Here is a 25,785-nt window from a genome sequence, read left to right as displayed (position 1 = left end):
AATATGCTTTAAACATAAAAAAATATGAGACTGTCTGAATGGAGCTTTATATGATTTGTCAGTGATTCTAAAATACGTATCTCCAGACCAGACTTCTTTTGGATTCATATATTGCAGCTGGTTACTTGACATCCCACTAGAATGGATCACAGACATGTGATCACCGACATGGTAAGACAAAGCTTACCATGTCCAAAACTGAACTGATCTTTTCCCTTAATCTGCTTTTCTTCCAGTATTTCCCATCTCTTTAAGTAACACTTCCATGCAAATAGCTCAGCCAGAAACCTGGGAGCTATCTGTCATCCTTCCCACTTCTAACTTCCTATCATGCAACTTATCACCATATCATTTCTATGTCTAACAACATATACCAAGTATGTCCATTTTCCTCCATCTTACTATTGCTATTCTAGCCTAAACAATGATCAATTCTGGGCTGCTGAAATGGCCAACTTCTCTCCCTGCTTCCTTCCACTCTTGTTCTCCTCCAAGCAACTGCCACACTGCAGCTGGACTAGTGTTCTAGAAGTGTGAATGATAATCACGTCCACTTCCCTGCTTAACCTCTCAGGTGGCTTCCCTGAATGATACGGCTCTTTCCTATCTATATAAATCTTGCTCATGCCAGTATACTCTTTGTTCACCATGCTCCACTTATACTAGTTGTATTCTTTTTATTTTTCAGAGTTGTCAAACTCTTTCCTACTTCATGAATTCTTGTATTCTGTACCTGGAGTGTTTATTCCCCCAACTCTCTGCTTGGCTAACTCATATTTAACCTACTTCATGTTTCCACTTAAAACATGTTTGTTTGCTTATTATCTGTTTCTCCAAATTCAATTTAAGTTCCATATTAGCAGGGACTATGTCTGTTAGCTAAGTTCACTACAGTATATCCAACCCCTAGTACTGACCCAGAACTCAGTGAAGTTCAATAAAGATCCTTTAAAAGAATGGATATTGTCGTAACCTACATTTCTTATACATTTATTCTCATCATCATTCCTTCTTTCATGCTTTATGATGATAGAATAAGGGGTGCTGTTTCATTCTTTAATTTTCTAAAATAAATGTGGACATAAAAATAGCTGCTCATTTTATTTTCCTCTCATTATATATTTCTAGCATAGTACATATACACTGCTATAATAATTTGTGTTAATAATTTGTGATATTTTGTCATTAAGAAAAAAGTGAATATCCCAACAGAGAAATGGGCATGGGCATATTTATCCCCCTCTGTCAAACAGCCAATAAAGTAACAATATAGATTAAAATAATAAAATCCCGTTTTAGTCAATCATATTAACAATGATTGAAAATAAATTCAAAGCAAAGTGTTGGGAAGAGTACAGTGAACTTGGTGTTCAGATACGTTGTGGTGAAGATGCAGAAATCTTTATAGTCTTACTAGAGAGTAAAATATATCAAACACCTTAAAATGTTTGCACTCTCTGACTTAGGAATTCCACTTTTAAGAATTAATCCTATGGATGTTTAAAAATATTTATATACAGAGATACTCATTTCAATATTATTCACAAAATAAAAACCAAAGAGCCCAGGGAGTTTCAAATATATGATCAAAATGATGTTATATCATACAGTCATTAAAGTTATTTTAGAGATAAATACTTAATAATTTGGGAAAACCTATATTTAAAATTTCTGAAAGTTACATAGCAGAAGAGACCATATTTCAGTCTTTCCTGGGAAAAAGATCATATCTTCACAAAAATGCTAGAGAGTAGGTAGGAACTGATAAGGGGATATTATTATTTTCATTTTTGATACTTTTCTGTTTTCTTTATGTTCTGTAATAAACAATGAGTTAATTTTATAATCAAAAAAAATATGTTTTCAAAAACCAGCACTACCGCTCCAACATGTTGTTGACTACAATACAATTCCAGCAGCAATATTTAGGAACTAAGTGTAAGACAGTGGGCTATGGCATTAGCAAAAATCTTATTTGTAAAATATCAACTTTTTGTTGTGAAAATTTTCAGAGATTTACACAGCAAAGCAAATGTTTTGCTTTAGCCATTTCTCCACATTGCGGAATATCCCCTGGGGGCAGAATCACCCCCCACACACACACTGCTTGAAAACACTGAACATTAGTTCTCTCATCAATTTTCATTCATTCTAGTCTCTCTTTTAAAAAATGGCCAAGAAAATCTTTATTTTTTTGCATTTGTGGTCTCTAAATGATTTTTAGGGCAGAAATGACACAGTTTTAGTACAGTGAAGTGTGACTATCTCATCAGGAAATCATCAGTTCTGCTTTAAAAACTAAACCTTTCATGAAACAAACATTTGAGGTAGGTAACAAAATTTACCATTAAAAAGTCTTTTTATACACACACACACACACACACACACACACTCACACACACACAATGTGATATACTTTTAATTCAGTGTGATAAGAAATCCTTGCAAGATAATACTACATCTCTTATTTACCATTTGCAACACTGATTACTTGTAATGTAAAAATATAGCATAAAATCACTCAGAAGTACTTGAACACCTTATCATTCATACCTCATAGTGCATGTAATGCGTACGTGAAACCAACAACAAAATGCTATCCCACTGCCATTCCTTTGTAATAAAATACACTCAAAACTTTGATCTACTATAGATTTTTTTCTACAAGTACTCTAATTCTCAAATATTCTCCTTTTCCAAATTTATTTATTTGGCAATATATATTACTGTTAAAATAATATTTGGCTTTATGCCAATTGAGTAAAAGAATGTTTCCACACCTGGTATTCCAGTTTTGCTTGCAGAAGTCTTTGTTCCACTCTGAGGAACATTACCTCCAGGGGATGAAGTCTCTGCAGGATACGTAGCCCCTAAAGTCTCCAGTTCTCCTCGGTTTGAAGAAAACACCAAGTCCAGGGATGGCAGCTTTAGCATGCATTCTACTCTTGACACGGGTAAACAGCTAAACTTGATCTGTGAGGGCTAAAAAGTGCAGAAAGCCAAAAAAAAAGTTTCTAGGAGCTAGATGATTAAAAATTTTCCCACTGGACTCCAAAAATTACATTCAGTTTCCATTTCAGTCTACATATACCAAATTTATTATTTGACACTTAAAAGAATTTTGTCTTACTTAAAAGAATTTTGTCTTTAGTGTGTCCTACCTTTTTCAAACAGACACACGATACATTAACCAAAGTATATTAACAAAATGATATCATTTAAAAAACTCTAAATATTTGAGGAACTATCTCTAAGCAGTAAATACGTAGACATTTAGATAATTCAGAACATTAAAGATGTTTACGTTCATATTGTTCATAATCAAGTATTTTAAAGGAAATGATTTCCTTTTATACTAAAATTTTAAAAGGCTATTGCATTAATAACTGAAGTTTTACAAACTCTCAAGCCCTCACTCATTACATGTTTTCATCAGATCTTCAAAAAAGCTTGTGCAAAAACTCCAGAAGATCAGACTGAAGTTCTTTTGGCCAAATTGCTATTGTAAAAATTAATCTGAACAGATGATCATTAGCATTTCTTTTTTTCTTTTTTTTCTTTTTTTGCGGTACGTGGGCCTCTCACTGTTGTGGCCTCTCCCATTGCGGAGCACAGGCTCCGGACGCGCAGGCTCAGCGGCCATGGCTCACGGGCCCAGCCGCTCTGCGGCATGTGGGATCTTCCCGGGCCGGGGCACGAACCCACGTCCCCTGCATCGGCAGGCGGACTCTCAACCACTGCGCCACCAGGGAGCCCCAACAGCGTTATTTTTTAATTAAGGCAGGTACACTGTTTTTTTAGATATAATACTATTGCACACTTAATTAACTACCATACAGTGTAAACATAACTTTTATATGCACTGAGGAATCAAAAACTTCATGTAACTTGCTTCACTGCAGTATTTGCTTTATTGCAGTGGTGGTTTGGAACTGAACCCACAATATTTCTCAGGTATGCCTATACGCCTAAAGGCCTACAGATAGGACTGAATTTTAGAATAAAATACTAAATATATAACTCTTAGAAAAATCTAACAAAGGTACTATTGTGACTTTGTATCTCAATTTCACTTTATATCTGCCCCCAAATGACCATAATGACAAGAAATATAGGCACATCATAAAAAATGGCATAGAGTGCTGAAAAAGTTTTAACTTACATATTTTCACATTTGCCACAAAAGTATGAGATCTCAATTTTGAAAACTCAGATATGAACCTCCTCAGCAGACAAGTAAATACACACATAAAGTTGTACATATACTTCCCAAAGGTTCACACAACCTCTAAGCCATCATAGACATACTAAAGGTCCATGAAGCTTAAGAAAACGTTAAAGGGTAGTAATATTGTAAATGTTCAAATAAACTTAAGAAAATTTTTTTTTCTTTAAAACAGAAAGGAATAAATGAAGTATATCACCTGAACTCGTACATAAACCACAACATCTACAGGGAAGGAAGAGTAAGCAGATGTTGAAGATGATACTAGTGATGTTGTTGATTCTTCCATAGGATCTGGTATTTCAAAATGTCCCATATCTTCATCTTGTGAGCTGATAGCTGTTAAAATATTTAGTTTTAAGTGCACTCTTAGGGCAAGGGCAAACTATTTATTAAAAGATCTTTTTCTCTTATGCTAGTACTGAGATCAGGGGTATGAACGCACAGAAAACACTGGCTCTGTAGCCCATCATTCTATACATCTTTCCCTATTCAAACCTCTTACTCATTCCTCCAAACTCTGATTCCCTGCTGCTATACCAAACAACGAACAAAGTAATTATGCCTTTGCCCTCAAGGAGTTTCCAGTCCAAGAGACACACTAACATAGGACCTAAAAATGTTAATTTTGTCACTAGCTGTGGCCGTGGAAGAATCGTAAAACCCCACCAGGACTAGATGGTCTCTCAAGTTCTTCTTCAGTTCTATAATTCCTTTACATTTATCACTGAATATATAATAGCATTAAGAAATCCTTCTAAGTAATAGGACCCCAAAGTACATGTGATGGGCAAATAAGTATATAAAGAGGACACTCACTTGTATAGTTCCTTTCAACTGGTGTAATTGGGATAGTTTCCAGAGCCTTTTCCAGAAAGTCTAATAGGCAGGGACTAATAACCATTTCTTCTGGCAATGACTGAAGTGCTACCCAGGCATATAACTTGGCTGTTTTTACTCCTCCACTTCCTTTTCCTTTGGCTAGAACATTTAAGGGTGTGAAGTGAATTTAATAGTTTCCATAAAACATACAATAATTTTGTGAGAAATGAGAATTATATGACAGTTTAATCACAGGAAGCACCTTTTATTTAAAACCATACAAGAATGCAATAAAAATAGGTTGAAAGAAATCATAAATTATTGTTAGAATACAAAGATAATCAATGATGTATATAAAAGTACAAGTTATTCCTATTTGCTCTAGTAACAAATTTTGGTTCAATTTTTCAAGTTTATACTTTGCTAACTCTCTCATTAGTATTAGTTTAGCATTTAATCTCTCATTTAGTATTATTTTGTCCACTTGAGGAGTAAGATGTAGACAATTTTGACTAATGATATTCTGTGGCAAGTTGAGGAAAAACATCATTCTTTTTAGGTTTTCCTGTGTTCTTGCTGTTCTTACCTTGTATGCATTTATAATGCCTCCTTACATGGGCTGCATCTCTCTTTCCTTCTACCTGACTAAATATTTCCACATCAGTAGAATGGTTATAATAGCTAACTAATATTTAGCTAACTTTGGCTTAGGTTTCCAACTCCAGCATGTATTAGCTTGTAAAAGTAGGAAAGAAATGCAACTTCTGTGAGCTTTAAATTTCATATATAAAATGGGGACAATATTGATAATATCTGCCTTGCACTTAACGGACATACATGTGTCTTGTCAATTTAAAAGTGATCTAGGGACTTACTCAGTGGTCCACTGGTAAAGAATCTGCCTTCCAACGTAGGGGATATGGCTTCGATCCCTGGTCAGGGAACTAAGATCCCACATGCTGTGGGGCAACTAAGCCCACACACTGCAACTACTGAGCCCATGTGCCGCAACTACAGAGCACATGCACTCTGGAGCCCACGCGCCACAACTAGAGACAAGCCCATGCCTCGCAACGAAAGATCCCGTGTGCCACAACTAAGACCCAACGCAGAGAGCAGAAGCAAGAAGAACTAAAGTCCTGCAGCCTGTGGAACAAAAACCACATTCACAGAAAGACAGACAAGATGAAAAGGCAGAGGGCTATGTACCAGATGAAGGAACAAGACAAAACCCCAGAAAAACAACTAAATGAAGTGGAGACAGGCAACCTTCCAGAAAAAGAATTCAGAATAATGATAGTGAAGATGATCCAGGACCTCGGAAAAAGAATGGAGGCAAAGATCGAGAAGATGCAAGAGATGTTTAAAAAAGACCTAGAAGAATTAAAGAACAAACAAACAGAGATGAACAATACAATAACTGAAATGAAAACTATACTAGAAGGAATCAATAGCAGAATAACTGAGGCAGAAGAACAGATAAGTGACCTGGAAGATAGAATGGTGGCATTCACTGCTGCAGAACAGAATAAAGAAAAAAGAATGAAAAGAAATGAAGACAGCCTAAGAGACCTCTGGGACAACATTAAACGCAATACCATTCACATTACAGGGGTCCCAGAAGGAGAAGAGAGAGAGAAAGGACCCGAGAAAATATGTGAAGAGATTATAGTTGAAAACTTCCCTAACATGGGAAAGGAAATAGCCACCCAAGTCCAGGAAGTGCAGAGAGTCCCATACAGGATAAACCCAAGGAGAAACACGTCGAGACACATAGTAATCAAATTGGCAAAAATTAAAGACAAAGAAAAATTATTAAAAGCAGCAAGGGAAAAACGACAAATAACATACAAGGGAACTCCCATAAGGTTAACAGCTGATTTCTCAGCAGAAACTCTACAAGCCAGAAGGGAGTGGCATGATATGCTTAAAGTGATTAAATGGAAAAACCTACAACCAAGATTACTCTACCCAGCAAGGATCTCATTCAGATTCGATGGAGAAATCAAAAGCTTTACAGACAAGCAAAAGCTAAGATAATTCAGCACCACCAAACTAGCTCTACAACAAATGCTAAAGGAACTACTCTAAGTGGGAAACAAAAGAGAAGAAAGGACCTACAAAAACAAACCCAAAACAATTAGAAAATGGTAATAGGAACATACATATCAATAATTACCCTAAACCTGAATGGATTAAATGCTCCAACCAAAAGACACAGGCTTGCTGAATGGATACAAAAACAAGACCCATATATATGCTGTCTACAAGAGACCCACTTCAGACCTAGGGACACATTCAGACTGAAAGTGAGGGGATGGAAAAAGATATTCCATGCAAATGGAAATCAAAAGAAAGCTGGAGCAGCAATACTCATATCAGACAAAATAGACTTTAAAATAAAGAATGTTACAAGAGACAAGGAAGGACACTACATAATGATCAGGGTATCAATCCAAGAAGAAGATATAACAATTATATATGCACCCAACATAGGAGCACCTCAATACATAAGGCAACTGATAACAGCTATAAAAGAGGAAATCGACAGTAACACAATAATAGTGGGGGACTTTAACACCTCACTTACACCAATGGACAGATCATCCAAACAGAAAATTAATAAGGAAACCCAAGCTTTAAATGACATGATAGACCAGATAGATTTAATTGATATTTATAGGACATTCCATCCAAAAACAGCAGATTACACTTTCTTCTCAAATGCGCATGGAACATTCTCCAAGATAGATCACATCTTGCATCACAAATCAAGCCTCAGTAAATTTAAGAAAATTAAAATCATATCAAGCATCTTTTCTGACCACAGCTATGAGAGTAGAAATGAATTACAGGGAAAAAAATGTTTTAAAAAACACAAACACATGGAGGCTAAACAATATGTTACTAAATAACCAAGAGATCACTGAAGAAATCAAAGAGGAAATCAAAAAATATCTAGAGATAAATGACAATGAAAACACGATGATCCAAAACCTATGGGATGCAGCAAAAGCAGTTCTAAGAGGGAAGTTTATAGCAATACAAGCCTACCTCAAGAAACAAGAAAAATCTCAAATAAACAATCTAACCTTACACCTAAAGGAACTAGAGAAAGAAGAACAAACGAAGCCCAAACTTAGCAGAAGGAAAGAAATCATAAAGATCAGAGCAGAAATAAATGAAATAGAAACAAAGAAAACAATAGCAAAGATCAATAAAACTAAAAGCTGGTTCTTTGAGAAGATAAAATTGATAAACCATTAGCAACATTCATCAAGAAAAAGAGGGAGAGGACTCAAATCAATAAAATTAGAAATGAAAAAGAAGTTACAACAGACACTGCAGAAATACAAAGCATCCTAAGAGACTACTACAAGCAACTCTATGCCAATAAAATGGACAACCTGGAAGAAATGGACAAATTCTTAGAAAGGTATAACCTTCCAAGACTGAACCAGGAAGAAACAGAAAATATGAACAGACCGATCACAAGTAATGAAAATTGAAACTGTGATTAAAAGTCTTCCAACAAACAAAAGTCCAGGACCAGATGGCTTCACAGGTGAATTCTATCAAACTTTTAGAGAAGAGCTAACACCCATCCTTCACAAACTCTTCCAAAAAACTGCAGAGGAAGCAACACTCCCAAACACATTCTATGAGGCCACCGTCACCCTGATACCAAAACCAGCCAAAATAAAAAAGACCCAACACAGCCGAACATAAATTAAAAAATATATAAAAGTGATCTAAAAATGTTAGTCATTATTATCACTATTACTGGCTACTTTAAAAGATTTATCAAGTTCCATCTCTCAAATAAAGATTTTTCAAATAATTCTTGTCCAGTCTAATATTCCCTTTTTTGGATATTCTACTTTATATATATAAGGTATTATTCACATGGTATAGTAGCCAGATTCCAAGATAACTTCCAATAGTCCTTTCCTCCTGGTATTCACGCCCTTGTGTAGTTCCCTCCCACACTGAATAAGGCTCACCTGTATGATCAATTAGATATTGTGGAAGTGATGTTACATGACTTCTGAGACTAAGCCATAAAAGATATTGCAGCTTCAGCATGTTCTCTTTTCGATCACTCCTTTTGAGGGAATGTCAGCTGCCATGTCCTGAGAACACTCAGGGACCCCAGTGGAGAGACCCATGTGGGGAGAAACTAAAGCACTAGCTTGCCAGCCATGTGAATGGGATACAATGGAAGCAGATTTCCAGACCCAGTCAGGCATTTGGATGACTGCAGCCCTAGCCAACATCCTGACTGTAGCTTCATAAAAGACTGTGAAGTTAGATTCACCCTGCCAAACTGCTCCTGAATTTCTGATCCACAGAAGGTGTGTTTGAGATTTTAAGCCACTAAATTTGGGATAATTTGTTATGCAATAATAGATAATTAATAAATGTGGTTAAGTCCAGTGTACTCTGTCTTAAATGTATAACTTTGATGTTTCCATCTAGATCATAAGCTCCCAGATTTGAACTACATTAAGACTTTTCTAAATATATATAGATCTAAAAAATTAAGTAAACTTTAAGTATATTAAGTTTATTTTAACAACTGATATTCTAAGGTAATATCAAGTTTGAGAACTAGGCAAAAGTAGTTGGCCAACACTTCCACATATGAATTTGGACAGTTGTTACTGATAAGTCTAAGTCCTTTCTTCTTAAACGTGAATTTGAAAGAAAGTCTCAAAAGAGCAAGTAGGTGATGAATAAAACTTAATTTATGAAAAAAATTAAAATAAAGTATATTTTCCGTAAATACCTGAGGGAATAGGCGGGGGCTGGGGGGGAAGTAAGGTGTGAGTCTTGCTCTGGGCAGTGCAAGGTAAAGGAGGAGGAGGAGATGTCGCACTATCTTTCACACCGTACAGCTTGGACTCTTTAGACAGTGTTCTTGGCAAGGAAGATCCTCTGGAGGCATTAGGTGATTCGGTCTTTAGAGTCTTGGAATTATAATGCAACTGTATTGAAACAAATAAACTTTCAAAATTAAAATTATGCAGACGAGGGAAACCAAGAAATGTACAAAAATGTGGCAGAAAGAACACTGGTTCAGGAGCCAGAAGATTTTACGAGTTAGCTTTGTGATCCCGGCAAGTTCCTTATTAGCTTTATCTCATTTTTAAAGTTAAAAAGGGTCATCCCAGATAATATTTTAAGTTCTTTCTAGCTTAACATCCTAGCTTAATAATTCTAGAATCTAAAAGAGTTGCAATAGGCAAGGTTTAGCAAATACATTGTAAATATCAATGTTTAAAAAAGAAAATTAACTTTTCTGTCAAAATTTCGTGGAAAAAGGGGCAACCTGCAGTTTAGAAGGTCTCATGTTCAGAATATGGCTATATTAGAGTAGAACTTCAGAAGGCCTCATTTTAATATAATTGGTAAAGGAAGAATATATATGATAGAAAATAAACATGGCTACTAATAATTTAATCCCTAATCCTAGACATTTAGGTTTTTACCTTTACATCAACTCCAGGAATGTAAAATACTGTAGTTTCTAAGTCACTAGGCTTTGTCTGTAGAGATGATGGCACTTTCTTGCCAGTCATTAAATGCGTGGTGGAAGCATAATTAGTTTGAAACTTCTTCTTTTTCGAAGGAGAATCTTGATCTAAACTCCTGGAACTTCTGTCATAACTCCTATAAATAGAAAAATGTTTTATCTTTTTGAAAGACATTTATTTCCTTTTATTTTGTTTAAAAGCAAACTTTTATTTATATAGTAAGTGAAATGTAATCCTTCATTAATAAGGTTGAAAAAGTGAAGCTCATCAGCGTCTCTAGTGAAACCAGTTAATCCTTGCATGGATGAGGTTTATGTTGTATGTTCCACAACTACACAAGACAGTTATTCTTTCCCGAGATCACAGCTGTTTCACATGAACACATAAGGTTGAACCAAATGAAACTGCCCTTTACATAGGTAAATATAGCTGAGTACCAGCAATTTAGTTTGGTTTACTGCGGTTCAACCAAAAATAAATCAACAGTCGTTCTTTTTATCACCACTATTACATTTGTAAGAATTTAACTGTTTAGAGTGCCTTTTTATCTTCTCATTTTATAAAAAGCTTTATTAGACAAAGAGACATTTAAAAATCTTTTATTATAGAAAATTTCAAACATACAGAAAGTAAATGGAACAGCAGAATGAACTCCCATGGGCCCATCTCCCAGCTTCAGCATTTGTCAGCATTCTGCCTACTTGTTTTATCTACATTTCCACCCACTCCTTACTCATTCACTCAATTATTAATATTACTGTTTTCCTATAATTCTTTTTTAGATTAGGAAGGAAAAGCAAAACAAATTCAAAGAACAAAATAATCTAACCCTACGCCTGTTTATACCACTATTTCTTCAATGATGGAAACAAATGGTAAAGCTGCAGTTATAGCCTGAACAACATTCCAGTTTACTGAGGTCTCTGTGCAGCTGTTTCCCAATCTTTCTTATTTCTTTATGTCATCAAACTTTCAATAACAAGATATCTTTAAGTATTGTACTGTTCTTTGAAACAGAAATGTGCACAATGATGACAGAGACTGAGAAATTCATGCTTATTTAAAGAATTCCAAGGATATAACTATTTTAATTAACAAATTTGCTAGAATCTAAATCAGACGTCCATTTCTAATCACCAAAAAATATTATACACTTGTTTAAAGAAAACAGTATGTTATACAAATAAACACTCAAACATGCTAATTATAATAAAATATACTCTTTAAATCTGCATTTTGGGATGTGGTGGGAAATGTTTGTTACAATTAATGATATATAAATAGTAGTTCTAACAAATGAAGTTACTTGTACACCTTTCTGATCAATATCTTACCTTCTCAAGCTCATATCATCATGTTCTTGTAGAAGGGTGGTTGGGTGGAGCACACATTTTCCACTATCAATTTCAACTCGTATATCAAGTTCAAAGTCAATATTTCTCTCTGTAGCTGTGCCACTAAGACTTCTGTTGGCTGGGGCTGTTGGCCAGCGTTCTGTAAATAGCTGATGAACAGCAGCAAAGCCTGTTGCTTTTTTACGAGATGTATGTCTAGAGAAAGAACAACTAGTGATTACATTGTAGTAAACTGGGAAGAGTTTTCAACAAACTATTTTCCAACATGTTTTGTGAGCAGTAGTCTGTAAATAAATTTCACTATTTTATAAATTCACACAAATTACCCAACTGGCTCCTACTAATTGAAGTTTTTCTTAAGTTTAATGGAGTCACATTTTATTCAACAACTATGTACTGAGTAACTGTCATGTGTCAGGCAATGTTCTCAGTGCTCAGGACACAGGCACAAGCACTGATATTAAGGAGTCTGAATATCAGCGTATGACCTACATTCTACAACTTGGAGGAGATTTCATTTTTGCAAATTGTAAAATTTAAAATGCTACTTTCTAGATTTTATTAAAAGACATAAAGACGGAAAGAAAAAAATAATGCCATATGGAGCTAAATTATATTAGTAAACCATGGATACGTCTCCTAGTCTCACTGTGGGTAGGCACATTAAGATTTTTTTTTTCTGTAAAAATTAACAGTTATATAATGCTTTAAGCTCAGTTCTAGATTCTAAAATACTGCCTAAGGATCTTAAAGCTACTCACGAGGGTTTCCTGTAAATATAGAACCTTTCCCTCTCATGGTCTTCATCCTTTTCATCCTTCTCGGAATCTTCACTGGTAGAAGACAAACTGTCATCCCGTCGGCCCTCCTCAGGTTGGAAAGAAATGCCTGGTGAAAGGCCTCCTGGAGTTTTGGGAGAACTGAACATGGAATATGATCCTTCACTGTTTGAGGAGTAATGGGATGGACCTTCAATGGTTACTGACAAAAGGTCCAGTTCTGTCTCCTCTGGAAACTGAATGTAAAGAGAAAAAATACGAATCAGGTTCACATTATAAACCTCTTTTCCCTTAAAAAAAAAAAGAAAAAGAAAAAATATACATTTAAGCGTCTAAAATTTCTCTCAAAATTGAATTTCCTCACTCTGAACTCAAAGATCAGCTTTACAAACATATGAAATGGTACACCAAAGAAGGAAGCAGAAGTTCAAACCACAGAAAGTCATACCACTGACTCACTAAAAATTAGAGTGAAATTTTACTTTATATAAGCGTATATCATCATGTTAATTAGTACATACTGTAATTCTTTAAAGCATGGGTTAATCATGCTGTGGAGACAAAAGAAACAATGTGATTAACTTTAAATTAGAAGGGCAAGAGAGCAATTAATGATGGAAGAGGATGCAAGTGTCAGTACAGAATGTACTTTGTGCTTCCAGAATACTTTCTGTGGATACATCTTTTTAAAATGGGCCCCTACTGAGCTGAAGAAAGATGTGTAAATAGTTATATAATTAAATAGCAATCAATCAAACTTAAGAATTCTGTATTTTAAGGCAAATACTTTGTATAATAAATACAATGTCACTCACTGAGGATTGTATCAGGAGACCACTGCATTTAAGTAGGTCAAAAAAAGACAAAAAACAAACTTCTATGACCTTATTTTGATTCCCAGTTTTGAGATTTGCTCACATATCCTTTGAGGGAATGTGATAAGCCTTTGTAAAGTGTAATGTGCAAGGTACATTGATATTACTATAAGATACATAGTGAAATCCTATAATCAAAATTTCAAACATTTGCAGAATCTAGATTTTCTTCACTTTTTAAAAAATAACATATCATTTAGTAAGTAAGTCAGATTTTATCAGAAAATCTTTTAAAGCTGTGGTAAGAGTTTATGTAGATAAATATCCCTTTGTTTATATTTATTTTCTATTTAACCATGCCTTAATGATCTATTCTGTAATTCATGATTTTTATACACTATTTTTTATAAACAGCATATACTGCTATTTAAAAATCGGACTTGAATCATTCGAATATTAATGCCTTTAAGAATAACTCAATCATTTCACAGTATATACATATATCAAATAATTATGTTGTATACCTGAAAATAATGTTATATGTCAATTATCTCAATTTTAAAAATACAGGGAAAAAAAATCAATTAGTAGAATCCATTCAATTCACTGTAAAGGACAGTATTTCCAAGTTCATTTTTAGAAAAAAGGACATGTCTGTCAAGCTCACTCTATTACAACCTAATAGTTCTAAAACAAAATTCGGCTTGACTAAATTCAGTGTAACTACGGGATATATATTGAGACTATCTTAAAAGAGTGGGCGATGGGAAACAAATGTGGAATAAGTTCCAATTTTTAAATGTAACTTGACAGAAAATTTCTAGACAATGATTTATATACCTACTATACAGATACAATTTTAAAATTAAATTTTACTTTTATAACTTATATTTAGGGAAAATATGTAGCTTATAAAGGTGTTAACTCAACTTATAAGTGATTGTGTAGCACATTTTCCACACTGTTTTGAATTTTTAATAGATTGCTTTTATACATGCTTTTTTTATACCAGTGACTGAAAATAAATAACACTCAATGATTAATTTGTTGTTCTGTTGATTCTAGTTTGAATTAGGTAACTAATTTTTTCTTAAAGAAAAGATTCATTTTGTGTTTGAGTGTAGGGAAAAAGAGATTCACTTCGGAATTAGCAAATTACTGTAATATATTGCAGTTTTTGGTTTATGATTTTGTTGAGTTAATCTGGTGTGCTGATTTAGTCCTTCTTTAATTTTGGAGATTAAATAATTACTATTAAATTATAAGTGAGTATAGAAGTAAAATATATTCATGAAAAAGCTTAGGAAATATAAATGATGAAAAAGAATTGAAACAATCTTAAACCTTTATGTAAAATATCTTCAAGGTCTGAGTTTAGTATGAAATGAGAGGAAGACATTTTGAAAGCAGATTTTCAGAGTGGTTACTTAGTTTTAAAGCAAAATTTATGTTGTTCTTAAAAAGTACCTGAAAATACCCTTCCCCAGGACAGCTGGACTGTGGTGTACTTCCCCATACCGTTTTTTTCAACTTAATTAAAATAATAAGAAAATTTTAAAAATTAATGAAAAATAAAAAAACAATGATTTAAAAGTAAACAAAAAACAACAAACATTTTAACATTAATTTTAACATGCTATAAAATTAGAATACAACTTTGACGCTGACCTTTTTTACTACTAGTTTCTGATATTATCTGTATATATTCTGAACAAAAATACATAAACAATAAAATACATTAAGTAAAAACATTCCACATTTACATTTGTGTAAAATACCCAGTTTAATGCAGAGTCGAACTTGAAAGAAAAATTATTCAACAAAATGTTTCTACCTACAAGCAGTATGGAGTCTTTATTCTACATGCAAAACACTAACACCTGCGGCATGGCTCTCACTAGTGCTCTGCTATTTGGCAACATACAGACACCTCAACCATCACAATCCACACTTTCACTGTAAGTAGGAACTGCTATTTCTAAACTGCGTAACTACTATAATTTTGTAATTACTAAAAATTATTTAGCACTGTGTATCTCTAACAAATAGTATCTCTCTTACTGTATCTTGGATATTGAAAGTGACTCTGGGTCCAGGAGATGCTGCATCCACCCGGATTTCTGGGAGCTCCTCAGTTTCACCTACTCGAGAACTATAATAAAATATAAAGTTATAAAACATTAATATTCATGTTCAAAAAAAAACCCTAGACTTTATAAAAGTCTGATTAATGACATTAACACTTTATTTCTAAATATTTACCTTATCCAAGGATTGAACTTTTGGTATTCCATTTCTTAACCTTTAGCATCTCATAAAAAAAAAGTTCGTTGCTTTAACACAAGATTTTCTAAAATTAAGCCTTATAAAAAAGAATTTATACTTACTTTATAGTGTTCATTTACTAGTAAAACTATATTTTTCTTCAATAATAAGTAAAATTTCCATTTTTCATATGTTAAATGTGTGTATAATCACACTTTTTCTAAAATGACAAATTTAGAGCTGCAGCTACTAACATGCAAATATTCATTTCTTTGGATAGTCTATAAGTTTATGCATAAACTTGTCTAAATAGCAGTGTACTTCATTACTAAAAAGCACACAATGACTTTTATAATATAAAAGTAGAGTATAAATGAGATAGAGGGATTCCTCAAACTTCTTAGTTTGACAGTATCCACTATTACTAGTTTTACTAATAAGGTCCATTTGCTACCTTAATTTTGTAATTTCCCCAATTAGAACACAATAAATAAGTAGTGACCTTTGGCAAAAGAGTCAGCAATTTTATTACTTGTTTAATTGGTTGAAATATATTACCTTGCCCTTTCCATTCGCTTAAGAGGTGGTCTTCCAGAAGCTGAAATGGTTTTTGATCGGCTGTAACTTGGTTTGTAACCCAAACCCCACTTATCCTTTAGGGAAGCAGCCTAATGAACGGGGATAGAAAAAGGGTGACTTTAGGCAGTTGTTTACTGTTGTAATATCTGACTTCAGGTAAAATGTTCTGCTATTAAAGAAGTTATCTTGTCTCCCCCAGGTCAATAACAAGTTATCTTAAATTGTGACTTTAAATGTCACTTAACAACACAGATGGATCAAAGTGCAGCAGGAATCAACTATTCTTAGTCCTAACGTCAATTAGGAAGGCTGTACAAGGAAAATAGGAGCCACCAGCTCGTTTGAGAGAAAAGATTGGGAGCAGGGATGAGGGGTACAGAAATAAGGGGAGAAATAAGGAAACAATAAGAAAAGAAAGAAAATGAGAATTAAAAGGAAAGATTCTGGGAGAAACGTGAGGGGAGGGGGGAGAAGAGGAGATCAGGGAAGAGGGGGAGGGGGAGGGAGGGAGCGACCACTAATCATCCCGAGTACCACCCAAGGGTACCCCTCCTGACAGAACTCTTTATTACAGAAAAGGAAAGGAAGTGGTGACTGGAACACCCTCCTTGTCACCAAATCCCTCTTCTTCAAATTTGTAGTTTGGGGGGGCTAGATAGTAAAAAGATTCTAATACAATGGAGACTTAGAAAGCAAGAGGACTAAAAGGGAATTGAGGGGGAAATACCAAATGAGAAAAATGTTAAGAACACAGATTTAATTTCAGTAGTTTTCCTAATCCTCTCTACCTAGTTTTATTTTTAACAGTTAATGGCCAAGTCTAAACTAGCTTATAAACACTATGGCAAGCAATATTTTCATTATGTTGCATGGCTGTGAGGTACATAGTGGCAAAACATTTAAACACAGAGTTATGCATTACAGAGCATCACTATCCATTTAGTACTATCAGAAGCCAGTGATGAATAAAATTGAATTTTATTCCTCATTTAAATAAATAATTTAGAACACTATTCAAATGAGGTCTAGGACTTTGGTGGTGACCAAGGAAAGAAAGTTCAAGCCGATGAACTCTGGATCCCTGCAACCTTTCCACCTTTTCTCTAACCTCAACAGCTCTGATTTAACCAGTTTTTATGTATTGGGGTAACACCCCAAAACCATATTCTGGTTAAAAAAAACTGGAGGGTTTTGCTGACTATATTTTTAAAAATTAGTTTTTCTACTAACAAGACCACCTTGACCCAAAGCAACCTACCTCCATTTGAATAAGTTTTAGAATTATTTTCTGCTCTATTTTTCTAGTACATCTATCTATATATTTATTTCACAGCAATTGGACTAAATCCCAGAATGTGGTAGAAAGTAAGGTCAAAGATAAACAACTTGTTCTTTAAGAGACTCAAATACTAGTAAGGGCAACTAAATATGCAAATAATAAAGGTAAGAATAAAGTGCTGACAGTATGTAGTGGCTAAGAGTAAAATCTTCTGTGGAAAATGGGAAGGGTAGAATGGACATCTCAAAAAATTTCACATTTGAATTAGAGACAAAAAAGAAAGTATGACTTCATGAAAGGCAGACAGAACACAGTGGCTAAGGGCATAAACTGTAGAATTCCACTGTTTAGGTTTGAATCTTGGCTCCACTGGAATTACTGGCTGTATAACCTTGGTCAAATTGCTTGACCTCTCTGTGCCTCAGTTTCCTCATCTTTAAAATGGGGAAAATAATATAAGCTACCACATAGGGTTGTTGTAAAGATTTAATGGGTTATTGAATGTAAAGTGCTTTAAACAGTGCCTGGTACATAGTAGACATGAGATACACAAATCAAGTGTTATCACTAGCAATGGAGGAAGAAAGAGAACAACATAAGTATCATCATAAAATTTCATAAAGTGATAAAATGTTTACATAGTCTACTTTAATAAAATTCTCCTTAAATGTTTACTCACTCGCATACTGGACCTCCGTAATTTTTTACGAACATCTCTTCTAATATCATTCACAGCAACAGATTCTAATTGTTGATAACGTTGAATTTCCTGGTTTATGGTTCCTTCACTTGCACCTAGTTTTCTGGATAAAAAACAAATATGGCAGTTAGTGTAATGAGGTAACAAAGTAAAAGTGATTTTTACTTGCTCCTTTTAAAATTCTCTATCAGAATATCAAAGATTATGTATGGACAGGCCAAAATCCTGCATAAACTTAATACTCATATCTGGCAAACTGTAAAAAAAAAAACTTTCTCTAATGTTTTAGGAAATGGTTCTTATCCATTTCTACATCAAGAGTCTCTGTGATAATCTCAGGAAAGCTATGGAACCACTTAGCAGAATAGTATCTGTATGTAATATTTTACACATAATTTAAGCCTCAGGTAAGATTTTACGGGGGGAAGTATATTTTGCTTCAAGTCAGTTTTCCCCTGATAACAAAACTCAAACTGTAATGTAAGTCAACAGGAAAACGTGAATCACTGTATCAAAACTGATTTTACAGACAAGTTTTTAGCAAATACCTTTCACTGTACAATGTATACATTTCTGTAAAATCCTCGAATGCAAAAAAACACAGATACAGGAGTACAAAGATTAGAAAAGATGAAGTATGTTTTCCACCTTTGGGGAAAACAAAAATTTCAGTTTGGCAAGAAGAATATTTAGTCTTACAGAGCAAGTATTACCTAGTCAGTACTATTTAGCAGGCTACAGATAAAGAAAAAAATGACTTCCGCCTACTCCCCCCTCTTGGCTTGCCCTACCCTCACTTCAGTTCTAGTAAACTGCTAATACAGGCAAGCAAAAAGCATGAAGTTTGAATTCAGACAAACACAGGTTCAAATTCCAATTCTTTAATCTCTCCGAGCCAGTTTTCTCATCTATAAAGTTTGGATAATGCCATCTAATCTCATAGAAATGTTGTGAGGATTAAATTGAGATAACACGTCAGAATCACAATAGGTACTTAATAAATTCTAAATTTTCTTCCTCTCTCAAAAATTTGCATTCCAAACATACTGTTAGCAAAACACTCATATTTACATACATATGTGAAGATACATGTATATACACGTAGAGATGCATATATGTGACATAAAGTCAGTCATAAACTTCTCAGAAATGGGGAGCTGTGATGAGCACTAGACTAACATTTCTAACTTTATCACTAATGAATGTATGATCTCAGACAAATCACCAAACTTTTCTGGACCTTGGTGATCTCATTTATAAACTAAATGGGTTGTACTGGCCCCAATCTAGTTTCCTTCACATTTAAAATCTATTCTATTATTAGGGAATACTATACTAAATTAAAAATCATTATACATACTTAAGATCATCTATTACTTTGGCCTGTTCATTCAGTTCTCTGATATCCACTATACGCTTCATAATTTTTCTTCCTCTAAGTTCTCCTGGCTGGCTACAAGATGCTCCTTGTCTTCGATGATCTACAGCTTCCTGAAAAATCAAAAGCATGTCTGTCAGTAACACCCTCAGGTCACAAAGCAAATCTACCCTATCACAGAAATAACACTTTAAATCAAAGGAAGCATGCAAGAATCAAAGCCATCTATATTAAGTAAGATGATTGGAATTCTCCAGTGATTCAAACCCCTTCATTTTCATAAGGAATCCATTTAGTTGCTACCTACGTTTCCCCATGAGTGAGCTCTGCATGCTTTCAGATGGGACTGGCTAGACTGAGGGGAGGCCCACATCTCTGGGTTACACAGATACTCTGCAGGAACAGAATAGCGCTGATGTGGAGGCCTCAGGCCTAGGAGGTGATTTACAAGTCGTTGCCCAAAGGTGAGCTTGTGGCCATCTCCACTTACTGAACTTTCCTCTGAACTCTAAATGGTAAACAGTAATGTTAATTTTTTAAAAATTTCTTTCCAAGAACAAAACTATTTCATGATACAGTAGTTAAAAGATGTTTCAAAAAAGTTTTTACGTTGATAATAGAATGAAAGCAGAGAGAAACTTTCTTTTTAACTAATAAATAATAAGTTTAACTAATAACTAATCAATCTGATACTATAGAATATGTACAGTATAAATGGAAATACACATTTTTTTAAATGTATACTTTATTTTGTGTGGGTGCACTTTGCTTTTGACTTTCATTTTTGAACATCAATATTGAGATAATTCACATGCCATAAAATTGACCCTATTAAAATGTATAATGGTTTATAGTGGTTTTTAGTATAGTCACAAAGTTGTGCAGCCATCATCAGAATCTATTTAGAACATTTTCACCGCCTCCCAAACAAAACCTCATAACATTAGCAGTCTCTTCCCATCCCCTCTCCCAACCCCCTAAACTCTCCCAGTCCTAGGCAACCACTGATCTACTTTCTGTCTCTACAGATCTGCTTGCACTTTGCTGTTACTGTTAACATGTTACCTGTAGGTTAAGGCACAAGTTGGTTGACAGCCGTTATGAAACAAGGAATTCAATTAAAAGACAATATTATGGAATTAAAAAAACAATATTATATAAATGTAGACACAGAGGACCACCACTCCCTTCCTTCCTCCACAATTAGCGACTACAGTAAATAACACTGACCTAATAATATCCCTTTCTCAGGGTAAAAGCCAGTCCTGAAAAAGTCTAACTGTGAGTTTACTTACAGTATGGATAGTGGGAGACATAGTGTCAACTTCATCTTCATCTGACAGGTCAGCTATGTTCACTGAATTTAGATCGGCAATGTCATCTGTGTCCTCCTCTCCTGTCAGTGTTGTAAGGGTATTGCCCAGAGCGTTAAGTCTTTTGCCAATGTTAGGATCCATGTGGACATCAATCCCACACATTTTCCACAATACATTGAGTGTCCAGGTTCCAGCACTACTACTTTCTGTTTAAATAAAGAAGTGACGTTTTTGGTTAAGTCTTGAGTATAGAAATTTAAATAATTCTACATTCAGGGAATAAAGTGGATGATGGCTCTGTGTAATAACTAATGTCTCTCACAGCTAGATCTGTCAGAAGCATGAGACTATGGGATTGATCCCCCTATTGTGTAGGGTGCACCTATTGTTCCTCTGTTTTCAGCACTCTTTTTCCCATGTGGCCTATGAATTCCCCCCTCGCCTACCCCCCTAGCTGACCTACCTTCCCATGACCACAGTAGGAGAACTGGCACAGCCCCCCTCATTAGCCAGAATTAATTAGATGATTAGTCTGAGTAAGGGTCAAAGTTGGAAAACTAAGAATCCTTCCCTGGACTTGAGAAAAGACCGGTCCTTCTCTAGTGACTGAGGGTGGGGCATGAGGCTCATGAGCTGCTCGCAGCCATGTTTCCTGCCATGTTTCAGGAGGTCAGCAATAAGCACAAATGAAGCAGCCGGAGAGAAGCAAAGACAAGAGCTGGAAAGAGCCCTGGTGACAGCTGGGATCTTGTTTCCAGTAGTTCCTTAGGGCCCCTGAATTGACCTGGTTCCTTCTCTTCACTGAGATAGCCATTCCTAAGTTTAACTGTGATCTGCAAATGTTCTTTTAACAAGTTCCCCCTTTTAGTTAAGCCAGTTTGAGTATGTTGTTGTTGCTTATAAACAAGGCCCCTGACAAAGACTTTTATGTGACCTTCCTCCCAATATGTATGTTTACCTCAGTTATCACCTTTTCCTTCTAACATTACTGCTGGAAATCTCCTAACCTTTTCAGTTCTCTGTCTGTGGGGACTGCAGGCCTTGCTATTTTCTGAGACAGTTTACTTAGGATGAGCACTGAGACTAGGTTTTGGAGGATAGGAGGAAGAGTAAGGAGGAAAGGAACTCTGCTCATTTAATCAGCTTCTCCCCTCTCAACATTTTAAGCGCTCTTAAATAAACATCTCCATTTATCTTGCCCTAGTTTTATACCAGTAAAAATAATAAAAATTTACACTATGCTGTCATCTTAGTTAAGACAGATTATTACTTCTATGGTTATCTCCTAACCAGTTTCCTAGATTTTTCTCCTCTCTAATCCTTGAAAGTGTCCCTTTGATACTGTCACATCTGCTTTCTTGCTCAAAAAAACTCAATGGCTTTCTCACTGTCCACCAAATGAAGTCCAAATTCCTTAATTTGGGATTTCAGATTTTTCTCATCTTATTTTCACATAACTCTATTCCAGCCAATTTGGACAACTCTAACTAGACACTGTGTTCTGACATCATGACAGGAATTAGTCTCTCCGCCTGAATTTTCTCTATTCATATTTTCCAGTTTTTGCTTAAGAAACAATTTTATCCATCTTTCAAGTCCTTGTTTAAATGCTTTTTCTTCCATAAAGCTTTCTCTCATTCCAGTATCCTTTGAAATTTAGAAATTTTATCTCCCTCCTGTAAATTTCATTAGCAATTGGAATTTTATATATTTTTTGAACTTATCACTTATTGCAGTTTAGTTATGCTGCAGAGCTGTAACTACCTTATTAGAATTTAAACTTATATGGCATAGAAAGTATATCTTATTCATCTTTGTCTTTCCCAAAACATTTTGTAGTGTATCTTGTACACTGATGGTGTCTAATTAATTGTTAGATAAATAAAAATATGCTAATATTATTGCAAAATAGTTTTTAAAAATTAGGGAATACCAGAATGAGTTTAGTTAAAAGAGCCTCTAATATAAAGGCAGGAAAAATGGATAAAAAAAGCAGAATTCTACCAGATATATATAGCAAAATTAATACCAAAGGTGAACTTACCAGCAGCTGCTTGTCCTGTAGTCCTGGAACATACTTCATAGGTACCATCTGGAACTACACCTGCACAAAAATCAACCCCAAAGTAAGTTTCAATAAAATTATGCTTGTGATTAAATATTACACTGCAATTTTTCTTCCAAAAATGATTACCTAAACAGGATTACTAGCCTCTCTAGGTTTCAGTTTCTTTTTTTTAAATTTAATTTATTAATTTATTTATTTTACACAGCAGGTTCTTATTAGTTATCTATCTGATACATCTTAGTGTATTAGGTTTCAGTTTCTAATCTGGAGAATGAAAGGGCTACCTTAGATGACTTATGATGTCTATGTCATATCTCACAATATTTTATTTTTATCGATTTTAAGAACTAAACTGCATACACCTGAAACTAATATATTGTAAATCAACCATACCTCAATAAAGAAAAAAAGATTTGACTCCAGTTTTATCTTTACATTCTGCATGTGATTTCCTTATCTGAGTGACAATACCTGGCCAACTCTGAAACTCTAGTTTCCAGATGCTATGACAATTTGTACCATCATGAGTGAATGGCACTTTGAGAATGCAAATAATTTTTAAATGATTTTTTGATAACTAAGAACTGCCACATTAGGTCACAGACATGATTCATCAACCTTGTCTTTTACTTTGACAAGGATCATTTTATGAGGGAAAAAAAAAAGATTGCCTGCCATGATGTCAACCTCATAAGGTCAGCCTCCTAAGGTCATGGACCTATCCCCAGAACATATCTAACTTTAACTTTGAAACATTTACTACTTCTTAGCTTTAATCAGATAATTTCAGCTTTTTTAAGAGGTTAATTAAATCAACAAAAGACATACCATCCTTGAAATAACTTTTAAACAAAGTAGAGCCTAAAGATAGAATTAAGACCCTTTCTCAGTAATCCTTAATGGAAACCAAATTTCAATCTAAACCTGACAGTATATATACCGTAAATAAAATGTCCTTTTGCAATTCATTCCATATTCTAAACTGGTATTCAAATGTTATGCAAATGTGAGTTGTAGAAATACTACAATTTAGGGACTTCCCTGGTGGTCCAGTGGTTAAGACTCCACGCTCCCAATGCAGGGGGCCTGGGTTTGATCCCTGGTCAGGGAACTAGATCCCGCATGCCACAACTAAGACCCGGCACAGCCAAATAAATAAATTAATTAAAAAAAAAAAGGAAATACTACAATTTATTTTGGGAGAAAGGGTCTATAAATGACAATTTCTATTATGTATTTTTTAAGATGGTGCCAATAACTTTAAAATCTAAATTATACTTTTGAACCATATGGTACTTGTGCCTCACATACAAATTATAAAAAAGAATTAGATCTTGTTTGGGGGTAAAAGATTGCCTAATTCACCTTTAATGTCATAGTTATAAATCAGAGCAAAAAAAACCTAGACTACCCTTTCAAATCTTAAGACTGCTAGAATGAAAAGAAAAGCTTCTGAAATTGGAGTAATAAAACTAAGGCCAAATGAAAGTAAGAAACAGTAAATTTAAAAAGGGTAGAAAACATCGGGGACTTCCAATCCCAAGAAGTGCTAGAGCATTTTTGAATATTAAGCTAAAAGAAGATTATGTAAATTCATAGAATACAGAGGTATGATGAATTAATAAGGAACATTAAAATTCTTAGGAGTAGATCTGAATCCTGAAAGTGAGAAGTAGGAAACCAACTGGGCTCTTTCCCATTGTACCTGTCATCTCTGAGTTGGACCAACCAGAATCCAGGATGGCAGTATTCCTGCTGTGACAACCAAATGCTGCTACCCAGGTGTTAGCAGAAAGCTTGGAATTTTTCAAACTTCTAACGGTTTAGTTTTTCTAAATACATGTTAAAGAAAAGCGTCTAATCTTTACTATTTAAGGGGTCCATGGAACCCTTCCTATAGATTGTCCTAATTTTTATTGCACTTCCCCCCAAAATATTATCACCTAGAGAGGAAATTACACCACGCTTTTTTTTTTTTTTTTGGCCACGCCACTTGGCTTGCAGTCTTAATTCCCCAACCAGGGATAAAACCTGGGCCCCGCCAGTGAAAGCGCCAAGTCCTAACCACTGGACCACCAGGGAATTACTGACACAGGGCCATCTTTTTTCTAGGGCATGATTTTTTTTTTTTTAACATCTTTACTAGAGTATAATTGCTTTACAATGTTGTGTTAGTTTCTGCTGTATAACAAAGTAAATCAGCTATACGTATACATATATCCCCATATCTCCTCCCTCTTGCGTCTCCCTCCCACCCTCCCTATCCCACCCCGCTAGGTGGTCACAAAGCACCCAGCTGATCTCCCTGTGCTATGCGGCTGCTTCCCACCAGCTACCTATTTTACATTTGGTAGTGTATGTATGTCCATGCCACTCTCTTTGTCACAGCTTATCCTTCCCCCTCCCCGTGTCCTCAAGTCCGTTCTCTACATCTGTGTCTTTATTCCTGTCCTGCTCCTAGGTTCGTCAGAGCCATTTTTTTTTTTTTAGATTCCATATATATGTGTTAGCATACAGTATTTGTTTTTCTCTTTCTGACCTACTTCACCCTGTATGACAGACTCTAGGTCCATCCACCTCACTACAAATACCTCAATTTCATTTCTTTTAATGGCTAATATTCCACTGTATATATATGCCACATATTCTTTATCCATTCATCTGTCA

General features: G+C 34.8%; 1 protein-coding gene across 2 annotated transcripts in view; it reads right to left on the bottom strand.

Moving 5' to 3' along the window:
* Nucleotides 1–25,785, bottom strand: part of BLTP1 (bridge-like lipid transfer protein family member 1) — a 191,784-nt gene that overhangs the window by 19,451 nt on the left and 146,548 nt on the right. The window contains exons 58-72 of one of the 2 annotated variants that reach the window (XM_060148668.1): nt 23,095–23,154; nt 21,030–21,256; nt 20,042–20,242; nt 19,717–19,847; nt 18,336–18,459; nt 16,357–16,466; nt 15,595–15,685; nt 15,001–15,063; nt 12,701–12,954; nt 11,919–12,134; nt 10,540–10,720; nt 9,837–10,035; nt 5,045–5,206; nt 4,425–4,564; nt 2,781–2,982 (exon numbers count right to left, since the gene is read on the bottom strand). In XM_060148668.1, coding sequence (XP_060004651.1) covers nt 2,781–2,982; nt 4,425–4,564; nt 5,045–5,206; nt 9,837–10,035; nt 10,540–10,720; nt 11,919–12,134; nt 12,701–12,954; nt 15,001–15,063; nt 15,595–15,685; nt 16,357–16,466; nt 18,336–18,459; nt 19,717–19,847; nt 20,042–20,242; nt 21,030–21,256; nt 23,095–23,154 — 2,361 coding nt within the window. The remainder of the gene's footprint in view (nt 1–2,780; nt 2,983–4,424; nt 4,565–5,044; nt 5,207–9,836; nt 10,036–10,539; nt 10,721–11,918; nt 12,135–12,700; nt 12,955–15,000; nt 15,064–15,594; nt 15,686–16,356; nt 16,467–18,335; nt 18,460–19,716; nt 19,848–20,041; nt 20,243–21,029; nt 21,257–23,094; nt 23,155–25,785) is intronic. The other variant, XM_060148669.1, reaches the window with a different exon arrangement.

This window comes from Lagenorhynchus albirostris, chromosome 4 (assembly GCF_949774975.1).
Source record: "Lagenorhynchus albirostris chromosome 4, mLagAlb1.1, whole genome shotgun sequence".
In the NCBI taxonomy this organism is placed as follows: Eukaryota; Metazoa; Chordata; class Mammalia; order Artiodactyla; family Delphinidae; genus Lagenorhynchus; species Lagenorhynchus albirostris.
Note: the sequence above shows the minus strand (reverse complement) of the source record. Positions and strands in the feature narration are given on the sequence as shown.